General features: G+C 41.6%; 1 protein-coding gene across 1 annotated transcript; it reads right to left on the bottom strand.

The window, feature by feature from the left end:
• Positions 1-5720: 5720 nt before the first annotated feature.
• On the bottom strand, positions 5721-12799 carry LOC123180779 (mannosyl-oligosaccharide 1,2-alpha-mannosidase MNS3). Its single transcript, XM_044592910.1, has 6 exons — positions 12554-12799; positions 7401-8356; positions 6997-7258; positions 6649-6846; positions 6392-6540; positions 5721-6284 (listed from the first exon to the last, which is right to left on the bottom strand). Exons 1-6 carry the CDS (start codon positions 12647-12649, stop codon positions 6014-6016), a joined length of 1932 nt encoding a protein of 643 aa, XP_044448845.1. The 5' UTR covers positions 12650-12799; the 3' UTR covers positions 5721-6013.
• Positions 12800-16723: the final 3924 nt, after the last annotated feature.

Genomic DNA, 16723 nt, shown 5'->3' on the forward strand with positions numbered 1-16723 from the left:
ATGGCTGGTAGAAGGCTCTATGGTTACAGTTTTGCGAAAAGCAAATTTTTCCCTACTGCAAAGGAATAAATTTTATTTAACTATCATGGTGGTTGTTAAACATTGAGAATGGTTGACAGCATTCTCAATCCCAATTAAGTATCATCATTAACCCAACAAAATTAATTAAAGTAACATGGTGATGAGATTCACATGATAATCCAAGTACTAGATACTCAAGATGTCCATAACCGGAGACACGGCTAACCATGATTAGATTGTACACTCTGTAGAGGTTTGTGCACTTTTCCCCACAAGACTCGATCGCCTCCGCTTGATTCTTGCACTACATGATGTTTGAGAAACGGATGACCGAGACACAGTCTTTCAGAAGCGTTAACTCTCTACTCCGGGTAGACAGTACCACCTACAACCCCTACATCTGCTAGTCTACCTCTTCAAGAGCTCACACAACTTAATCAACTATGCTAGAGCCCATAATAGCTTGTGGCTGCACACGGAAGTTTCTAGAATGAATAATCTCATGATCCCTTTGAGCCTGGGTGGCGGTCCTTAGAAAAACAGGCAATCCTGGAATACCCAGGTACCTCAATCCACCCAGATGTGAGTTTTAGTTGCCACCTTAAGTTTAACCATATATTAACAATCTCACATCTGTCATGGATACACTCAAACCCAATCCACGTCTACTAGCATAGCATAGCAATATAAGCAAACGTAGAAGTAACTCCCAAGGGTTTGATAATAAAACAGGTAATAGGTACTACCTCAACTACTTCCCAATACCCACAATTTAAGTAGATCCTAACCATGCAATGTTTGAGGATTGATCTAATGCAATAAAACTGGGTAGTAAAGAGATATGATCAAAGTGTTACTTGCCTTGTTGATGATCCGTGAAACTTAGAGATTCGAAGTAGCAAGCGGCGCACTCCGGGTACTCTATCGCAAACAAACAAGCATACAATAAGCACTCATCAAATGCACAGGTAAAACTCAAATAAAAGATCTAACCAGAAAGTTCAACTTAAGAACTCCGGTTTGCAAAAAGAAACAAATCGAACGAAGCAACGAAAGTCAAACGGCGAAAGAAACAAGCTTCGTTTACTAATCTGGATCTAGGTCAAATTTTACAGTAGCAAAAAATTGTTTGAGTAGGTTAAACGGAAAGAGAATTTCGAGACGAAACTCTAGGCGCTTGAATCGCCTGATTCCGATAAACGAGCAAAAAGATAAACCAGAACGAAAATCTGATCAGAAATCGCGATCTGAAAAAATCGCGGAAAAACCGACGAAAAAGAAAACTGACGAACAGTTAAACAAACGGACGTTCGTTAGCTGCGACAAACCGACGAACACGTTCGTTAAAACGAACGGATCGGTGAACGTTCACTAATTAACTAAACCCAAAAAAATAAACCGATCTATTTTAAAAAACTAGGGTTTCAGAAAAAAAATAAACCGAACGGTTTTTTTGATAAAAAACCGGCTCGGCGGCGGCGGCTCGGCTACCTCGTCGGGCAGCTCCGGCGGGGTCGGGACGGGCTCCGGCGGGGCTCGGGGGGTGCGGCGAGGCTCGGGGCGGCGTCGGGGCGGCGAGACGTACGGGCTCCGGGGCGGCGGCGTCTTCGGCGGCGGCGTCGGGCGCTCCTGGCGGCGGGGACGGGTGCGGGTCGGGGCGGCGGGGTGAGGAGAGAGGGCGGCGGGGCCGGGGTATATAAGGAGGGGGGTGCTGCCTTGGGGAAGGGGGCGACGGCGGCGGCGGCGTGGCCATGCGGGAGTCGGGCGGCGGCTCCGTCTCCAGGTGGGAGACGACAGCGGCTGGGCTGGGCCGCGCGGGGAGCTGGGCTTCGACCCAGTCGGCGCGCTCGGGATTTTTTTTAATATTCCGCCGAACAAAAAAATCGTAGAAAAATAAATAAAAATCCAAAAATGCCAAAACAAATTTTCACCGTCTAATTAAAATAATTAGAACGATGTGAACATTTTTCTTGGCCCTAAAAATGCAGTTTTTAAAACGTGCAATTTTTTCAATGCAATTAAAATTGCAAATAAAATCCGAATAAAATCAAATATTTGATTTTAATATTTTTCCTCCAATATTTCAATTATTGTGGAGAAGTCATATTTTCTTCTCTCATTTATTTTAATATGAAATATTTTTTGGAGAGAAAAATAATTAAAACCAAAAATCCTCATTTTATTATTTGATAAAAAATCAAATATGAAAACCGGGAAAAATCCCCAACTCTCTCCGAGGGTCCTTGAGTTGCTTAGGATTTTCGAGGATTTGCCAAAATGCAATAAAATATGCTATGCAATAATGATCTAATGTATAACATTCCAAATTGAAACTTCTTAATTAATGAAATGGCAAAAAAATTGTGTTATTTCAAAAAAAAAGAACCACCACAGTGATTGTTTGCGTATCACTAGGCAAGCCAGAGTTTTTATACAAATTCTCAGGAATCGAAACATCTACTACAGCATTGTTGTGTTTCTCAATTTTCATACTCCCTCCGTCCCAAAATTCTTGTCTTACATTTGTCTAGATACAGATGTATTCTTGTCTTAGATTTGTCTGAATACGGATATATCAAGTCATACTTTAGTATTAGATACATCCGTATATAGACATTAAGAATTTTGGGACAGAAGGAGTACTTCGTTAGGATCATGGTAAGTGCGTCAGGACGATTACTTAATACAGTAGAACTTTTCGTGCTTGAGTATCATATGTCAAACACCGACGTTCATCTCCTAGTTATATGTTTTCCTACTCGCATTTTTGTTCCACGGTTTGTTTTGATGATATAGAAATTTATATCATATTTTATGTATTTGCATTCATTTCAGGTGGTCTAACTAGGCCTGTATTCTGAGACATGAGATTCAGCTTCTCTGACACGATAGCATTATGAGTAGATGATTGTAATTACAAGGTAAAGCAAGGGCCAAAGAGATGATTAATAGAATTAGTGCTAAACATTGGATTGCCGACAACTACAGAATGATTAAACTCCTTTCGAAGAAATGAATGACTGATATAATGCAGTAGTTTTGGGGAATTTGGAAGTGCTAGTTTTCAAAATAAAAATAAGTACCCAAATGCAAATGCTGGGGGGCTAGCAGTAAATACAAGTCACGGTGCATCACAAGATAGAATAGTAGTGATGTTTATTTCTACTTTGCGGATGATACAAATCAATGGCTGTCATCTACAGCGCGGGCCACGGTATGACAAATCAAGGGCTCCAATACGAAACGATACAACTTCTTTCTGTAACACCCGTCCTCTGTATCAGCATGACATTTGCGCCACATTCAAAACAAATCGACTTCAAGAACTTAACAATCATCTGTTAGTTTCAGGAATTAGAAGAAAAATTGCAGGGAGGTTACTGTCTGCAAATGTAGCATGCTTACACTTACAAGGCAACGTTTGTATACCTTATCCATACTTATTAGTTCTTCAAAGAAACCAATTCATTTACTAAGCCCCCCCAAAAAAAATCATTTACCAAGATTATTGCCAATTCACAGTAATTTAATATCATTGAACTATTACTGACAATTGTTAGTTCTTTGAAGGACCAGTGACATTGCATTTGCTAGTCCAATAATTCTTGGATGAAGGCTTCCCAAAATTCTTGGATGATGGCCAGTTAATGACAAGGCCATGTAATTCTACGAGCAAAACTGAATGCCAGTTCATATTCTAAAGGTCTGTCCTAGACAAGCCAAACGGCTGGTACACATGGAAGAGATCAGTACATCAGAGACAGGAAAGTTGTTTAAGGCGGTGGAATCATTTTATCTTTAAAGCATTTTCCGTGTACTCAGGCAATTTGGTTAGTCTAGGACAGCCTTACAGCAATACACGAATGAGAACTTATATTGCTCATAAAATTTCAAAGAGTTATCAGTTAAGTACGAGTAGTTAGCAGACTGTCCACTAGCACAAACTGGATAAGCCATAATCAAAGTGCTGTGGAACCAGACAATTCTTTCTTACGAAAATGCCCGACAGTCCTTTACCTCACTTCTCCGTACTTTGAAGAGTAGAGATGGTTGTGCTGTGGAAGGCAGTAACCTCACTCAAGTACTAACCATTTTCCTTGAAATTCCCATTGAATTTAAATGTTTGACTTGTTCAATCAAGAGCTCGTCTGCACTGTAAATAAAAAATAATTATTGCTCAAAGCTAGTTTATTGGTAGGTAATATGGCAGCTCCTGCTGTCACTAAAAAGGCAAGAATTCATAAAATGATGACTTGTTAATGCATGTCTGCCAACTGAAGTTATGGTTCAGTGGTATTTTCATGGTCAGTGGTATTTTCAGCACAAACACAAAGTTTAAATAATTGTACTCCAGGAATTGATGCAAGCAGCAGTGAGCGATTACTAACAACTGACTATAATAAGCCCTTGCATCTATCGTTGACATGTGTGTGCTTGACCTCAAGTTTGTTAACTTGAATGGAATTTTGTTAAAAGCGTAATTTGTGATCGATGTGTCAAAAGCATGCAACTATGTGAAAAAATCTTGCATGTGTGATTCTACAGATTTTATCCATGTTATCACTAATATCTTTCCAAACAAGCATGGGCAGTTCTCTTAAGAGAAAAGGTACACCTGCAATGGACAGAGTTAACGGCTGACTGGAAGTCAAAATTTCCATGGCAGACATGAAGTCATGAAAAAAAAACTATTAACGAAGGTGCAAGAATGGAAAATTAGAGTGGTGCAAATTGGAAAATGGAGACAAAACGTAACCGCGAATTCATCAGCACCGTAAAATATTCAACAATCTGACAGCAGAAGAATTTCCAGAGTTATTATCACAGGCATAAACAGCAACTACTCAAATAATAGTCACAGAATTAGTTACCGTGATTCATATGTATTCACAAAGGCAATAAAGTACAAGCATGCCAAAATCTGAGAGTTGTATATATCACAATACTTATTCTGTTTAAATGCATATGATGAACAAACAGCACAGCTTGAACACTCGATTATCCTATCACAAGTCAAAACTATTATCAAGATGGTACAAATGGTTCATTTACTTCAGGTCATGCGGAAAAGAAATTTGGACGCCTGATAAAATCTTAGAAAGAATAGGCTGATCAGTACCAAGTATTTGTAGTATACAAATGCAGGGAAACATAAAACATTCTTTTATGAAATATAATCAAAATCTGGCACTAGAACTGAATGACAAAATGATGTAATCGGCAGAAACTAGTACGATCTGCTATTTCAAAACTGGAAACAGTCAGCAATCAGCGGTATCAAGAGATGGCTGTTAAACTAGAGTAACAAATATTCTTGGTCACCCGCAAAAAACGTGTGTGTGTGTGTGTGTGTGTGTCTATATATATATATATATATATATATATATATATATATATATATATTCTTGGTGGCCACTAATGAAGGATGTAAATCAGGATTGTCCAGTTTGAAGATATCAAAATATTTTTTGAACCAAGCATTTAAAGTACCCACCATAATACAACAAATAAAAACGAGAAGCATGTACAAAAAGGGCTAGGAAAGGGCAACAATTGGAGATAATAAGAAGATATAGAGCCATAGTTTCACTCACCAGGTAGGCAGAGTCCAACTTGGTGGGACATTATATGAGGTTAGACGGCTGACACATGATAGTAGATATAACAAAGATAAAAATCTTGGTGGTGCCATGAAGTAATTCAGAATTGGAATGGATTGCACAGTTTAGAGAAGATATATTATCTTCCAATAAATACAAGTGCAGATCTCTGTATCAAACTATGAAGATGACACATATTTGAGCTTTGCTTCCAAGAACAATTTTCTTGCCACTTGAACCGCCTGTGGCACAAGCACAAACATCCAGAAAGGAGAAAGCTACTCATTGTTTCAGCCTGGTTGTCCAAAAACAAAGTTCCAAGATTTCTCACATTTCTGTTAGTTAACCTTTCTCATCTTAGCACACTAAGTACAACAGTGATACATTTGATGCTATACGGTATTAGAAACCTGTACCACAGACCGAATGACCGGAAGTGGGTGGGCCTCAGTATTAAATACATACTTGTCCAGTGGAAGAATATTACTTTCACCAAACAGCAAATACAGGTACTTCAATGTTTCCCCCAGGAAGAAGGTTTCCATTTTGTCTCTCCTAGGTGGAGGTAGGCTTGTGACATCATCCAGTGAAGTATAACCACCAGAATCAACTTTTGTATACTTCTCAAAGGCCTGAAAAATTTGCCAACCCCACTCCCTATACCTGTACACAAAACAGCTTTTTTTATAACAGTAATAATAAACAACAACTAGCATGATGCAACACAAAAGTAGGCAGCCTGAAGGTTATATAATATCCCAAAATCTTACTTTGGATCCTCTGTGATTCTATGCAGAACAAAAAGGGATTCCACAGTCTCTGGGCGTAAAAGGTTGTGACGATCAAGAGGCTTGATTGTGATGTCACTAATATATTCAGAACTTTTGTTCCCGCCATCAGGTCCACCTTCAGGATTACCCTGCAACATCCAGACACAAATACGATGTTAAAATATAAGAAAAATAAAATGTTATGTGGATAGCTCAAGAGTACGTCAAGATACTCCATAGCTCAGTGAATTGCTTACCTCAATGTGAAAATAAGCAATTTCAGGAGCAAGTCCAGTAGAAGTCACAAAGTACATTTCAACACAAGTTTTAGCCAGATCTTCAGCAAGCTGAAGATTTTCTATGTCTTCTTTAGTTAGAAGATTACTTTCAAGAGCCTTTTTCTTAGTGATACCCTTTGTTGCACCCAGAGCAAGGGTGCCAGGAAGAAAACAAACCTACAGAGTGAAGACATGACATTAATTCTCAAGGAAAACTAGTGTGCATCAAAATTAGGGTCAAAAATGTTATTCAGGGAAAGAAGGATTACAAAATGAGGAGATTCTCATTATAGAGAAGAAGTGGTAGATGCATGATGAGTCGCATACCAGGTGATCCATTTTAGGGCTAAAAGCACCATTTCGTCCACTGGGAAGCTCCCCAACAAAAACTAACCCATTTGGAGTAGTTTTTCGAACAAGAAGATGCTTGACCCCTTTCATCGCTTCCGTATACATTTCAAATAGATACTTCAAGCTAGTGTTACGATAATTTTCTTGCTGAATCCAAACTTTTAATAGGTATTCATAGTAACTGTCACCACGCGACCCTAGTCGAATATTCTCTCCGCTAAACTGTCCAGAGTAGGGACTGCATACAAGAAGGCAAGAATGAGAATAGCCATTTCTTCTACAATTGAATGCTTCTGATGATAGGAAAATGCAATATAATATGATGACGGGTAAAGTTTACATAGTCGCGCAAGGTATATAAGGGTTGAAGCCATACATACTTAATATAAATAGGCACCAAACCCTCCACTGTTGGGAGTGTTCGCATATGCTCTAACACCTTCATTGTCTCTGAGTCATACTTTGGATCTCCTGATATTCTGCTAAGGTAACTGAACTCCAGTTGCAATGTTGTAGCCTCAGAGGTACTGCTTAAGCCATCAGGGGATGCATGTGCAGAACGATCACGAAGAACAACATCGCTAAAAGGTATAGCCGATGGACTTGATGTAAAAGCTAACAATAATCTGTCTGCTAAATCCTTTGAGACTGCCAGCAGACGATCTGGATTAGTCTTGTTAGGTGCTACTGCTATCCCAGAATCACCTCCTCCTGCTTGGTCTCCACCACTCAAATGATACGCACTAAGAAGCCCTCCCAAGACACGGATAGTGGTTTCAAATAAGTTGACCTGCCCTTTCTCGCTGATCTTTTTCATTAGGTTGTCTTCAATCCATTTTGATGCTTCAGACACAATATCGTCAGCACCCATTATTATTGCAGTGTCTAAAGAATCCACAACAGTAGCACCTAGACCTCCTAATCCGTCTACACCTCTGCGGCTCAAAGGCATAAGCTCATCATGACCCATCGCATAATTTCGGTAGCCAGACCATGCATGTTCGAATGCTTCTTTAACTTTCTTCTGCCTGGATGTCCATTCAGATGAAGGGGGGTGGTGAAGTATTGAACTGTTCTTATATATTTCATTTGGAGGAAGACGTGGAGGTAGCCTTGGTGGCTTTCTCCAGAATGTACGGATAGTAGGAGAATCTTTACTGGCATGTCTACTCTCTACTTCTTTGTTATGGAGCTCACCAGATACAAAACCCTTTGAACTTCTGTGCGCAAGCAAGTATATTAAGCCAGAAACCATTAAAAGACTCAAGAATTTCCCAAGGGTGAATTTTCCAAATTGGTACTTGCTGCTCTTAGAAATAAGAGCCTGGGTAACCATCTACATATGAAAAATAAAAAACCTTAGGAAAGAACTAATTAGCACATAACAACAATACATACATATTCTACATGGCAAGGAAAGAAACTGATGTAACTCCGCCTATGTTGTCTCAACATAGCCGGTCCCAGGCCCGGGTAAAGGAGGAGGGTTGTGATAGGCTTGGCAAGCCAATGTAAAAACTCAGCCACTCTTATGGAGATGAAACCCAAAAGATTTTCGTTAGATCTTATGGGTTTCACCTCTAGCCTACCCCAACTTGTTTGGGAGTAAAGGCTTTGTTGTTGTTGTTGTTGTTGTTGTTTAAGGAAAGAAACTGATGTGAATTCGGATAAATATGCTCCCTCGTAAGAAAGAAAAGACACAAGTAACTATAATATACTAAAAACACAATACATTTTTTTAAATAAAGCATAGCTTTATTAAAGCTTAACGGTGCTCGGGCAGGTCGCCTGCGACACAATCGGCCACATGGGCTGGTACATCAGACCCCCATTCCACACAGTCGGCCACATGGGCTGGTAAATCAGACCCCATTCCACACAGTGGTTCGGGTGATACAAACAGCCAAATTTGGATAACTCATGCGCAACAATGTTTGCACTTCTACGACAGGCGGAAACTAAATGTTTAGACTAGAGAATCCCGCAAAAAACAAAAATATATGGCCACTGAAATGCCGGCCCTCTTGTTATTAGTGGATCACAAACCGATGAATCATCATAGATGTGCCTAATCAAATCACAGCCATGGTTATCATAACTATACCTACACCAGTCACGACCATTAGAGTTACGTAATTCTACAAAAATTGATGGAAAAGACGCTAGCCATTGAGATCCACTACATGTAAGTGCCAAGGAAATGAAAATCACATATAGTCCAAGGCAATGTATTCCACCAAATGTAATCACCAAGAAAAAGGTAAAGTCCACTAAGATAATGTTTCTCATGTTAGTCAAGTCACCAAAAAACATCATAGATATGCGTATATAAGGCATCAAAGAAAAGTATGCATTCGTATATGGACAAATTAATGAGAACATATGCATGCCGCAGCTTACAACCGGTTACACATAGGCAGATTCATCCAACATACGTACCCATCCAACATGGGAACATGACCGACTCAAAATAATGAACCAAAATCTAGACATCTTATCTCCTTTCTCAAATGTGACCAGAGACATCTATGGCAATGTTCCTCTGTTAACTAACTACCTTCTATTGGAGCAATAAAAGTAAGGGCCAAGTCGAAAAGGGCAACTAAGTATACCGTGAGCTCAATATAAACAACCATGTGACAGGCTAGAAATCTTTAATCTTAAATTCAGTTCCATGTACTCTTCACGTAGCAACCTACCAAAGATTGTCCTAGCCATCCCAGATAGACTTATGTACCATGTCGAGATGTTAGAACATAATCGACTCAAGATAGTTAACTAGTTTAAGAATGTCTTATTTTCTTTATCAAATGTACCTACGAGTGTCTACGGGAATATTCAAGGAAATTTAGAAAAAAAATACGAGCCTTTAAAAAAAAAGCAACGTTGCAAAAAGTACTAGGCATAAATTCCTAGTTTTGCCTCTACCTAGCGCCTATCTCGCCTAAGCACACGCCTAGCACAATTAAGTGCAAGGCGTTCTGCTGTAGCCTAGTGCCTAGGCACACTTAAAGTGCACACCTGTGCGCACTTTTTTAACCATGCAAAAAAGTTTTTAAAAAATACTAGAATTTTGAAAATAACAAATAGAAAAAAGTCTTCAGTAATATCACGAATTCCATAATTTTCTACAAATTTATAGTAACTTACTGGAATATTTTTCTTGTTCCCTGAACTTCTCTACTTCTATAGATAAAGTGACCCCAGCTACAACCTAAAAACAATTGGTTGTCCATGTACCTGTCCCGGCATCCCAGATCGACTTCCGCGCCATATCGAGATGTTGGAACATAATTGACTCAAGAACCAAGATAGTTAACCCGGTTAAGGATGTCTTATCTCCTTTATCAAATGTGCCTAGGGGGTCTACAGGAATATTGCAGGAAATTTATAAATCAAGGACATTCCGGAAAAAATATTGAAAAATGCAGGGATTTTAAACATTAAAAATAGAGAGGACGTTTTTACTAACTTTACGGAATTCCATGGTTGTCTTTGTCCAGAAAGTTTAAGTAACTATACTGCATATTTTTGTTTTTGCTTAAACTTCCTACTTCTATAGATAAGATGATCTTGGTTAATTTCATGCAGTAACGTGATATTACATACAACCAGCCTGCCAAAATCGAACACAAAAGAGAGAACCTTTACTGACTATCGAATTCCACAGTTTTCCATATAGTTTTAGAATCTACTGGAAAAAAAATTTCCTTAAATTCCTACCTCTAGAGGTATCGTGATCTTGGCTAATTCCATGCAGTAACATGACATATAACCAGCCTCCAACTCAATTTCAGACCGGCGAACAATTATGCATAGTTCAAGTACAAACTAAAATACAAATGAGTCAAACAATAATCTATACCTACTATTAAAGCAAGGTGATATTCTTGGTTTCGTCCCGCATCTGTCCTACGCTAATTAAGATTATTATACGCGAGGTGGTACTAATTCTTACGTCATCCATCCACATCGATCGTTTCGATAGCTTTTTTCTTCTCGTACGCTCGTACGTCGCCTGGGTGGGCCTCAGCCCATTAAATGCAGACGAGTCAGCCAGCCCAGCTGCTATGGTAGCCTGCGCAAAAAATTAGGCACTGGGGTTTGGGATCAAACTCCCAATCTTTGGTCCAGCACGAAGATTATTATACCCTCCGTGAAGCTAGCAGCCAACATGACACGATTCAAGCCGTTCATCAGCGCCCCCATGTTCTTCCCTACTCTACCTTGTCCACCTCGTGGCCACGCCTAGATTCAAGGACCAACACGACAGAAGACAAAAGACAAAGAGATGGCTAGAATCTTCACTGGTACAATGAAGTAGAGAAATTTTTTTCAATCGAAGAGCTACGGAATTTTATATTGGAAAAATTGATTGAAACCATGTAAGAATTTGAGATTGAAAGATGGATTAAAAATTTTACCTAATGCAAATTGTACAGATACTACGATGTGAGAAAAAAATGTCTGGCCAAAACGTGTTTTAAAAATTCACGTAGCTGAATGAATCTACAAATAATAGCTAAATAAATACAATAGGAATATTAGTGGCTATTCAAATACATTATAGCCTCCCTCTTAAAATAAAAAATGTACAAAAACCAATTGGTCACTCCAAATGCACCATCTTTGTAGAGAATCTTTTCGATGAATATAAATCATATAGTGTATCGTGCAAGAGAGGGTGTATGGATTAATTGTGGCTTGCCGAGTGCGGGCCTCACGTCCAAGTCGATGGGATTAATTTTATAAGTTTTAAACATTCCTTTTGCTTGTGTTGATCAATGACATGTGTGTCGTGCGAGGACCAAGATAGGACTGACGCTTATTCTAACACATTGCGATTAGGTGGCCATCGCAAGCAGTATCAGGCAAGGCGAAAAGGAAGATATGCGATAATATAGGTGATGCACCGTGTTGAAATAGAGGACCCGAGATGTGGAGGGTCTTGAGTTATGATAATTGAGAGCATCTAAAAAATCTCCCGTTGCAACGCACGGGCATTTGTGCTAGTGAATAACTAAAGATGTTCCCGCTTTGATTCAATTAACTGGCAATCTAGTGATGGTAAAGCACAACAGTTTCCATGCCTGTCAATGCCATGTGATTCTTTTAGGGTGACAAAACCAGTGGAGATGATTAGGGCAATATATACCAACAATGTGAACTTTGCTGCACAATCATTTATCACAACAAACCTACCACTTCATTCATTTAACTTAGCAGCCTCAGACAGATCACTAAGCCAAAAGAAGCACCTAAGACCCGACGCTACAGAGATCCAAACGTACGATCCATTCCAGCACCTCTACGGAAAGTAGGTAAACCCACAGATCCGAGGTCACGAACCCCTCAGAACCAACAAGATTTCCGGGTTCTCAGCTCCTCGAATAAACATACACCGATCGAATCACCTAAGCGAATCTAACCGCCGCAGCGCACGGATTCGAGAACATCGTAGTGACTGCCGCGGAGACCAGGTCTCTCGCCGGCCAATACTGCGAAAGGAAATGGGGCCCTGGATCACAAGCACCTTGAGGCGAGATCGTTGGCGGAACTTGGCGTTGTTGTATGCGCCGCCATCCACATCTCGCATCGAGTAGGGGAGGGGGGCCGAGCCGCCGCTCATCCGCGCGGATGAGAGGGCTGAAGAGGTGGCTCGGTGTTATCTCCGCCGCGCGCGAGATCCGGGTGGAAGGAAGAGGGTGGGAGGGGGAGGGAAGCGGCCGCGGGACAGACGGGACGGGTACTCGCGCAGTTGTTTCTTGTCTTTCCGTTTTTCTACTGCTCACTTCGTTTCTGTTTTCTTATTTTTGTTAGAACAATTGGATAAAGTGACACGCTGTTCTTAAGAATTTAATTCAGTAACACACATTTCCTTTTCTTTGATTATTTTTTCTGCCAGAAAATTCCGTTTTATTCATCTTTAGTCATGGCAGTATAACAAACACTAGAAATAATAAAACTTACATCCAGATCCATAAACCGCCTAGCGACGACTACCAACACTAAAGCGAGCCGAAGGCGTGCCGCTGTCATCCTCTATCCCTCGCCAAAGCCGAACAAAACTTGTTATGGTAGACAGTCCGGAAGTCGTTATGCTAAGGCCCATAGGACCAGCACAGCAGAACAACGATCGCCGTCGATGAAGAGTAGAGTAGATCGGAAATATCCAACCTGAAGACACATCAACGTAGATGAACTACGACTAGATCTGAGCAAATCCACCCAGGACAGATCCGTTAGAGACACACCTTCACACGCCCACCGACGATGCTAGACACACCACCGGGACGGGGCTAGGCGGGGAGAACCTTATTCCATCTTTTGGGAGTCGTCGTCGTCTCGTCTTCCTGAACAGGACACAAAACCTAACAAAACTTGAAGGAATATCTAGAAACAGAGCCCTCCCGCCGACAAGGGTCGGGATCCACTGCGTCGCCATGGCCCTAAGGCCACCGAAGACCTGGCGGACCGGCGGCGGCGGGAGGCAGAGGAACCCTAGGCTTTTCTTTTCTTTGATTAATTGGCACACTTTTGACTGATAGCTAGATAAAACGACACAAACTGAACCTTTTGTTGTTTTTTCAAGTCTAGACCCGCACGTTAGGTTTTTCAGGACGATTTTTGCCCTCCGATCGTTTCACCTGGTTACCTGTTTGATAGGATCAATCGAAGTTGGGTTAAAGGAAACGACCAAACAAGACAAGACGGGGCAGAGGGAGACGATGAAGAGCGCGGCACCTCGACGGCTTCATCCCACCATATGTCGCCCGTTCCCTTGGTGTTGCCTCGCCATGCTTCCTCCCTGTGGTGAATATAATCCTGACAATACTATAGGGGTGTGTGTGTAGAGGCAATCGTATCTATCGAACTGTATGGATGGGAGTATGCACAAGGGTTTATACAGGTTCAGGCTCTCTTTGGTGGAGATAATACCCTACTTATGTGGTGCTCTTTGCTCTTGGTGTAGGTTACAGCATGAGAGAGTCCAACCCTCGGCCAGTGTCCTCCTCCTAACTTATGTAAAGTGCGCTAGAATGGGTGTCATAACGGGCTGGTATTATACTATTCATGGCCATATGCATGACTGACTGTTCGTGGATGTTACTGCTGATAACTGTCGTATTTAATTAGATTACCCTAATATTGGGTAACGGCGGTATTGAATGCTTTGTGGGGTCACGGTATCTTAGGGCACAGCGGAATGTAGCCCATTGACTATTCCTGTCTTCCATATGACTGAGTGTTGGATCTCATCCACCAAGGGGTTCTACATTCTGACTGTAGGCACTTGATCCTTCGGCAGGTATCCCCTCTTGTGTCTGACGTCTTCAGTTGTAGCCCCATCGGGCCTGGCATGTAGCCCCTTGCCCCATAATAGTTTGGACCATATTATTGATAGGTTTGGGCCTCAAGCTGGGTCGTATGTGTACATGAGCCTGCCCCTTAGGTATAACCCCGTTAATAGCTCGTGAGCTTGTCGAGGTATCGGTGTTGGAAAACCGACTGTACATCACTAGGCTAGATTCTGACTGTTTGATGGATCTGTTGCGCTACTGGTTGGTCAGCCGAGAGACCTCGGCGGACTCTTACATCATACCTCTCAGAGGTGTAGGGCGATCAATTTGGAAAAAATTGGTGATACCCGTTTTTCAATCTCTGCAGGAGAGGATGGCTTGACGCCCGACTGTGGATGTATCATCAAATTCCGAGTGGCGGTCTGAGACGCATGTGCTTGATTAGATCGAGTTCTTCCAGTCAATATCCTTTGTGCAGAACGTCGATTAGACACCTTTCTTGTGAACCAAGTTTGAGCAGCAAGGCATTCGATCTTTCCTAAGGAAAATCCAACTCGTGCCACGGGGGATGTGCTAGGCACTCCTTGCTCTACACAGAACATTATGTGTCAAATGTTTTGCACCCGGGTTACCATCGTGCAAGATGCACGGATTCCTCATCTCGGCATTGGCCCTGACAGTCAAATTCATATGAGCTCCTCGAGCCAACTGAACACTTCTTCTGACTGGAAGGTGAATTGTCAAAAAGTCATCATTGTGAATCTTTCTGAGTTGTCATGTTAGTATCTTTTGCGTGTTGCCAGACCTCTCTTTTGACTTGTCTATGAGAGCGGACTCCTCGGCTTCTGCAATCTGACTGATAGGAAATCCAGCCGACGCTTCGTATGTTAGTGGGTTTTAAATGTTGACCGTCTGGTTCTCCCTCACTCGATTGACGTCTTGGCTTCCCGTTTTGGTTGGCGTGACAACTGGTTGAGGAGGTAGGTTAGTGACAGGGCATATCTCCCTTCGTCCTTGATAGTTGCAACAGGGGGTAAACGGATACCGCTTTTAGCTGCGTCCACGGGAGGAGACCCCTTAATTATCATTCAGTAACCGGAGTGTGGATGAATGGTAGTGGCGTATGTGATACGGAGCTTCCGCGTGTATGCACGTATCTGTACTTGGCTCCGCCCACAAATGTAAACATATAAAGTGGCGTAGGAACCTGACAAAGCATTATGCTTATGAATTGGTCGTGTAGACATATACTAGTGGGGAGTGCAAACTTCCTGGAAACGCTTTAGTCCTATCAATTTCAACAACCACTACTCATGTTCCATGTTACTTTACTTCACTTTTGCAAGTTTGCTTCACCTTTGCTACAATCACCCAATACTATATTCTGTTTCCACTTTGCTTTGGATCGCATTTAACTTGCAGACATTGCTATTTGAACCCTTCAAGAGACAAAGACTGATTCATGTGCTCCCAGTGGGATTGATACTCTTACTTTGAAAAAACTACAACTAAATCCTATGCATTTGAAGGCCATTAACGACTGAGGACATGAAAGGAATATAATGGAGGAATGGCTATCTGTTGTATCTTTTTGTCAGTCATGTATGATATGCAATATATATGTGTGTGCTTGTGCCTGTATATGGTGCAGTTGAGGCTACATTATCCAACAATGATGATCGGTCATCAATGATCGACCTCTATGCCAGAGCATTTTAGTACTGTAGTGCACAATAGTCTCCAGAACCTATCAGCACCGCCAGGCTAGCTTGTCAATGTTGTTTTGCCGTGGAGAGCGGATGGACAAAAAGCTCCTCACCCATCAGAGAAGAAGACACAATGCCCCACTCATTTTTTGGCGAATTGGCCTCCGCTCGACCTGTTGCATAGATAGAACAATCATGAAAGAGAAAACAATCAACCAACCTAAAAATCAAAAGCAAAAACAAAAGGACAAAAAATGTTGCTCATCGATGAGTACCACTACCACATGAAGAGAATGTTAAAAATTAAGGCAGAAGAATGGTACCTGTGCTGCTCATGGCCTCCATGATAGATCTGCCATGAGGTCGCCTTCTTTATTTGTCAACGCCGACAGCTCCTTCGGCGTGTTCCTAGGGAACTGTGATCGACGGCTCCCTCGACGTTGCTGATGAGCGTATAGACACATGCGTCGCCGCCATAGATGCACAACATGGTCTAACTTATGCCACCTCCTTATCAACACACGGGAAGAAGCTCGAAACACGTGCATGCGCGAGAGCAAAGAAAAAGTATGGGCGAGTGAGACAAAATAAGGACGACACCCCCATATATAGCACAACAACCCCACGAACCACCAGGCCCACGACATACCGATATAACACACCCCTACCTGGATGCGCGGGCATACCCTAAGCACG

Source organism: Triticum aestivum, chromosome 1D (assembly GCF_018294505.1).
Source record: "Triticum aestivum cultivar Chinese Spring chromosome 1D, IWGSC CS RefSeq v2.1, whole genome shotgun sequence".
Lineage (NCBI taxonomy): Eukaryota > Viridiplantae > Streptophyta > Magnoliopsida > Poales > Poaceae > Triticum > Triticum aestivum.